The sequence below is a fragment of the Adiantum capillus-veneris genome, chromosome 18 (genome assembly GCF_014529385.1).
Source record: "Adiantum capillus-veneris isolate H3 chromosome 18, ASM1452938v2, whole genome shotgun sequence".
Taxonomy (NCBI): domain Eukaryota; kingdom Viridiplantae; phylum Streptophyta; class Polypodiopsida; order Polypodiales; family Pteridaceae; genus Adiantum; species Adiantum capillus-veneris.
The window spans coordinates 74,750,248-74,755,775 of NC_140948.1; the positions used below are offsets into that span (position 1 = coordinate 74,750,248).

The 5,528-nt window shown below is 43.5% G+C and overlaps 1 protein-coding gene across 1 annotated transcript; it reads left to right on the forward strand.

The window, feature by feature from the left end:
- Positions 1-1,225: 1,225 nt before the first annotated feature.
- On the forward strand, positions 1,226-4,693 carry LOC147435884 (uncharacterized). The gene is made up of 2 exons (XM_086487801.1): positions 1,226-1,336; positions 3,979-4,693. The coding sequence occupies exons 1-2, from the start codon at positions 1,226-1,228 to the stop codon at positions 4,579-4,581; spliced, it is 714 nt and encodes a 237-aa protein (XP_086343927.1). The 3' UTR covers positions 4,582-4,693.
- The last annotated feature ends 835 nt before the right edge of the window (positions 4,694-5,528 follow it).

Here is a 5,528-nt window from a genome sequence, read left to right on the forward strand (position 1 = left end):
TTTCGTTGTGTGAATGCTGGTGGAGGGGCTTCGTTGGTTCATATATATACTAAGCACTTCGATCAAAGATTTTCTTCGATCAAAGTGCAGAGAAATAATACAGAGAGCCAAATTCGATGACATGTCACCGTATAATATGGCCGTTTTATACTACCTAACGTATTATTATGGCATTGAACGTGTATAATACATTTAATGTTTAATGTATAATGCAACTTAGGTCCCAAACATCCACAAAGCTTAGCATTTGGCTTACATATTGATCTAGTCACCATCAAGCATCTCACTTGGCATTGCCAAGCACCCTATTTGACCTGGATATCGCCCAAAGTAGTGTCGAGCAAAACTTAATCACATCTCCAACAATCTTCCCTGCTCAAAGATGTCCGAGACTGTGGAAAGAACTGAACCTGTCATAAATTGAACAATTATTACCCGATTTGAGCTCTATAAAGCACATATTCTAGCCCATGCCAGCTAATATCATTGAGAACCGTGTCAAGTTGAAGTAGATCACTCGAGCATGCATTTCAACTCCAGTCTAAAGACAATAGATTTAGCCCCTAAAAAATAACAAACTGCCCATATCTCCCTCGTTCGGACTTGATTGACGAGCCTTAAAGACAAGCATGGAGAGCATGTCGAGCACTATAGTTTTAGCCCCTAAAAAATAACAAACTGCCCATATCTCCCTCGTTCGGACTTGATTGACGAGCCTTAAAGACAAGCATGGAGAGCATGTCGAGCACTATAGTTTTGGTCTTAAAAACCACATTTTGATAGCATCATTTCATCTTAATTTGTAGGCATCAAACTTTGTTCCTTGGCCCCAAAACCCACAGTTAGCATACATTTCAGTCAACGTGATGTCATAAGGAAATCTGGCACAGAGCATAAGTTTGTCAAAAGTTCAAAAATGCACGTCAATCCTCATCTTTCATCCAGTGCTCACAAAGCAGCACGACAATGACACATCTCTAAGCTGACCAAATTTGCCCTCGTCATAAATGGTCTTGCCCCTTCATTACTCTATCCTCATGTTCCATTGCAGGAGGTTAATGTGGGTACACCCACTTAGCCTTGCTTTGTAAATATTTTTAATTAGTGTAACTTTGAAAATAAGCACATGTATTCTTCCTTAGATTGGACGATAATTATCTAGTGGTTTCTTACTGTGGTCCTCGACAAGATGGGCGTGAGTATCTACTATGTGTAGCTGGCATCAATGGCACGTGCTTCCTGTGCAGTGCCACTACATGATGTGAATCTTGTGCGGTACACCAACATGTGCTACAACGGCATGCTTGATGCAGCTCGATTGAGCTTGCCGCCTCTAGTAAGCCTACAATGCTCCCTTCCCACATGCGGCTCCTGTGAATACTCAACACCCACAACCCCTCATCTCTATTTTCTTGAGAAGACTTCACATTTTCTAGATTGTTTTTCTTCTAAAGTTTCAAACCGTATATCATTCAATTTTAGAGAATTCTCCTATTAAAATGAATTGGGGGCACTATGCTACTAGCTCTACTCGGTCCAAAACTGGAACTTTAATTAATTTGTGTTCCAGATGCGATGCGAATCTGTCAAATTGAAAAGGAAAAGAGCCTTCCTATCGCTATCATACTGCTCCGCACCCCACGCTTGCACCTCATCCCCGCCATCACTGGCTCTGCGGATTCCTCGCTCCTCCTCGCTTCTCTTGTTGCGCACAAAGTGTTGTCACATCTGCGCTCGGCATATCTATCTCTCTCCACCTCTATCATGAGAGATCACTCTCGTCTCTCCTAGATTGCTTCATTTCGCAGACCTATGCTCCAAGTCTCTCATCCCCCTCTCTTCTTACGCATTGGCTCCAAGTCTCTCATCTCCCTCTCCCTCTCACTCACTATGTCCTTCACGACCATCCACATATGATCCTGTACCCTGTGATCTCCATCGGCCTCTCGGACTCTGCATATGTCCCTCTCCCTCCCACTATATTGTTGCTTGATAATCACACCCTTGTAATCTTCTCCCCTTCCTCGGGATGCTACAAGAACATTGTCATCGTCAGAGAAATCTCTCTCTCTCTCTCTCTCTCTCTCTCTCTCTCTCTCTCTCTCTCTCTCTCTCTCTCTCTCTCTCTCCCCACACGTGGCTTGTCCTCCTGTTTTCTCCTCCAAAGGATGCAAGAATCTCTATAGATTACACTTAATGAGGTCCTCAAAAAAGATCGACACCACCTACTTGCTCTACTTGCGTTCATTTTATGGAATCTTCTCAGATTCTTCCCTCCCTTGATGGACCCACTCAGTTCCCATCTTCAGCATGTAATGGAATTGATATTTTATTCTTTAATGCAGCTGACACCACGTAAAAAAAGCTAACCGAACTATGGCACAAGATATATATTTTATGTACATTTTCAATTATTCAAGTGCTCTTTATGAGCTTTGGCCATTTATGACCGGCCGGCCAGTTTATACTCATTTTTTAGCATTCAAGAAATCTATAAGTAAATACGTGCAAGAGGAAAACGCTCACTCTTGCACGGGGGAGATTGCACCCAGTGTCTGCATTGTTCTTCTCTCCTCTCCACTCTTCTCTCTCGTCATGCCAGCATAGCACTCCGCTCTACGAGGTGCGCCTGCACATGCTATTTCGTTCTCTAACTCGCTCTCTGTCTATCTCGTGCCAGATTTGTTATGGATTCCCTGCGTACACGATTGTGCAGGTATATGGATTTGTGGATTATATCATCGATTGAGCGCATGGGTGCAATATTAGGCTTTGAGCTCACGATCTCGTGGCCCGAGAGAGCCTTATGGGCTTAGCCTATTCAGCTCGATCAATTGTGTATGCTCTTGTGACTAGCTACAGTAGAGAAAAAAAGACAACTAATTGCCCTTGCGTCTTCAGCTATCGTGTGTCCCAGGTTCAACTGATGCATGTGGGTGCCCCACCCGTCTTGAGTTGCAGCTTGTACCTGCTCTCGCCACATTCTCCCTGCAATTGCTGATGGTATGCTCACTCGATGCCACTTTGAACAAACATATTGGCTTCTCTTGAATAAAATTCTTTAATTCTTTCAAAGATTCCTAAAGGAATCTAAGGCTCAAGCATATGGTTTGTGCAACACATGACATATGATGATGGGAGGAGCAACTCAGATGTGCATGCCTTGCTTAGAGCTGTGTCTTGTCTTGATGTGCCTCCACTCTTTCCCCTCTCCATCTCCTAGCCCTTCCCCCTGCTCTTTGGACTGGCACCGCCAAGCCACAATATCTTTCTTACCCATCTCAACATTTTAAATAAGGCCATAGGCCTTTTGTGGCGAGAGTATAGGTAATTGCATCTAAAGAAAGGCCTTCCCTTTGCCTCTAAAAGCATAGAGCAAAAGGCCTTCCCTTCGCATCACTTGCAAGGCCTCGCCTTCTTCGCATATATGGTTCAACCATTTTGTGGGCATAGGACCGGACCGGGTGATAAAACTGCGTGGAGAAGCTCTTGCACAAAGGTTGGGAGAGAGGAGAGAGAGCCACACAGAGTGATATTGCACTAGTACCTCTGTCTCCACAATTGAGAGAGAGAGAGAGAGAGAGAGAGAGAGAGAAAGAGAGAGAGATTTCTAAAAACGAGTATTACATTTCATCTCCTCCACACACTTGACCTTAAATCCGTTCAATTTCCATATGGCCCCTCAAAAGTATCCTAGAAGTATTTCCCTTGACCTACCGTTTTTAATCTTTTGTCATTCAGTTTCAAGGAAATCAAAGTGAATTAGGGGCACCCACTAAGGTTTTTCTTTTGTGTTCACTTTCAAGGAAATCTTAAATTTAAATTAAATTATATTTAATGAATTGGAGCACCTAATAAAATATTTGACGTGCAAAGAGGGAAAAATGACTGGCTCTTGACCGCTTGTAAAAGGTGAAAAGTCGTGTCCGCGTTGAAGACGTTTCCTCGTCATTTCAAAGCACCTTCACAAACGCGTAGGGTACTCCTTGCGCAACGCGCACCGCAGTGGGTTGCCTCACATTCTCTCTCTCTCTCTCTCTCTCTCTCTCTCTCTCTCTCTCTCTCTCTCACACACACACACACACACACACACACATATACACACATATACACAGGTACATAAAGGACGTTGCGAGCTTTTACTGCACACACACAATGACAAGCGACGAAGCATCATCAACCGCCGCTTCTGCATGTAGCCGTCTACCCGACGCCGTCAGTAACCCTAACTCTACCGCTAACTTGCAGCCGCTTTCTAACCCTAATCCAAACCCTAGCCCTAGCTCTTCTCATAGCCATGATTGCAGATCTACAGAGGTTTTGATAGCGTATCTTCTCCTCAACCTGAAGCAAGGGTACTATTGCGCTCGGTTGCAGCAGCAGCCACGTCAAGCCAGCCAAAAGAGGAAGTTGCAGGAGTTTCTGGAGGCTTTTGGTCATGCAGGCGAGACGTGCGGTAGGGAGGGATCGAACGCGAGCCGTGACGATGATGACAATATGACCTCCACGAGGGTTCATCAGCATCGTTACAAGCGGCTTTCCGACCTCTATGCTAAGACGGTGCCTCCCCACTACTATTGACCATATACTCATTGTACATATATTGAGCCAGTTGAGTGAGGAGGTTCTTGTCATTGTGCTTTATGATCTTTTCACTGGTTTTTCTTAATCTAATTATGTGTTCTTTTGGTAACTCAAGTTGGATGAGTCAAGTGTTTAAAAAAACCGGCCTCATCGTGTAGTTATATCGGCCAAGATTTGAGAAAACCCTGTTATATACACAAAAAGATTTAAAAAATTTCTCATGTAGGAAGAGGTTTTCATACAATGTATAACATCATGAGCTTCTGCTCGGGAGGCACCGCATACCTAGCTAGGTACGATTGGGGGCAGGGGACCACCAGTCCCCCCCACCGAGCCGACGGTCCCCTACCCCCAATCATACCTACCTAGGTATGCCGTGCCTCCCTCACAGAAGCTCATGATGCTGACGTAAGTCATAATGTGGGAATTATTGTGAGAATCTCTCCGAAACTTCTTGTGATACTTCCCTCGAACAACCGGAGAAACCCTTCAAAAACTAGCTTTGATCAAACTAGGCCATTCTTTCACATGTGTGAGTAGTATTGGAAACTACATTTACAAAAAAAAAAAAAAAAAAAACTTCTGTCTTTTAAGAAACGAAGTTGGCTGTTTTCACCCATTTAAATAGTCACAACACTAGGCTATGAGTTGCCACGTTATAAAGAAGCTAAGTCTTTTACCTATTTCGAGGATTTTGTAATCGATCATAAAACATATCTATTTTATTTTGAAAATAAGAAACCAGGGAACTTTGATTTGTTGTTTCTAAAAAGCAATTGAAGAATGCTTAAACTGATCATAAATAATTAGGAAAAAAGGTTGTCTTGTGAGCATTGGGTCCAACGTCACCAAGTCACAAGTACTTGTCCGTCCTCTCTCCATAAACAGTCCCCCCATTCCCAAAAAAAAAAGAAGCAAAAGAACCCCACAACCATCTACTGTCT

Coding starts and splice junctions, on each gene's coding strand:
- LOC147435884 (XM_086487801.1), top strand. CDS start 1,226: ATGGCACGTGCTTCCTGTGCAGTGCCACTACATGATGTGAATCTTGTG. Junction 1,337..3,978: donor GATTGAGCTTGCCGCCTCTA/GTAAGCCTACAA, acceptor ACAAACGCGTAG/GGTACTCCTTGCGCAACGCG.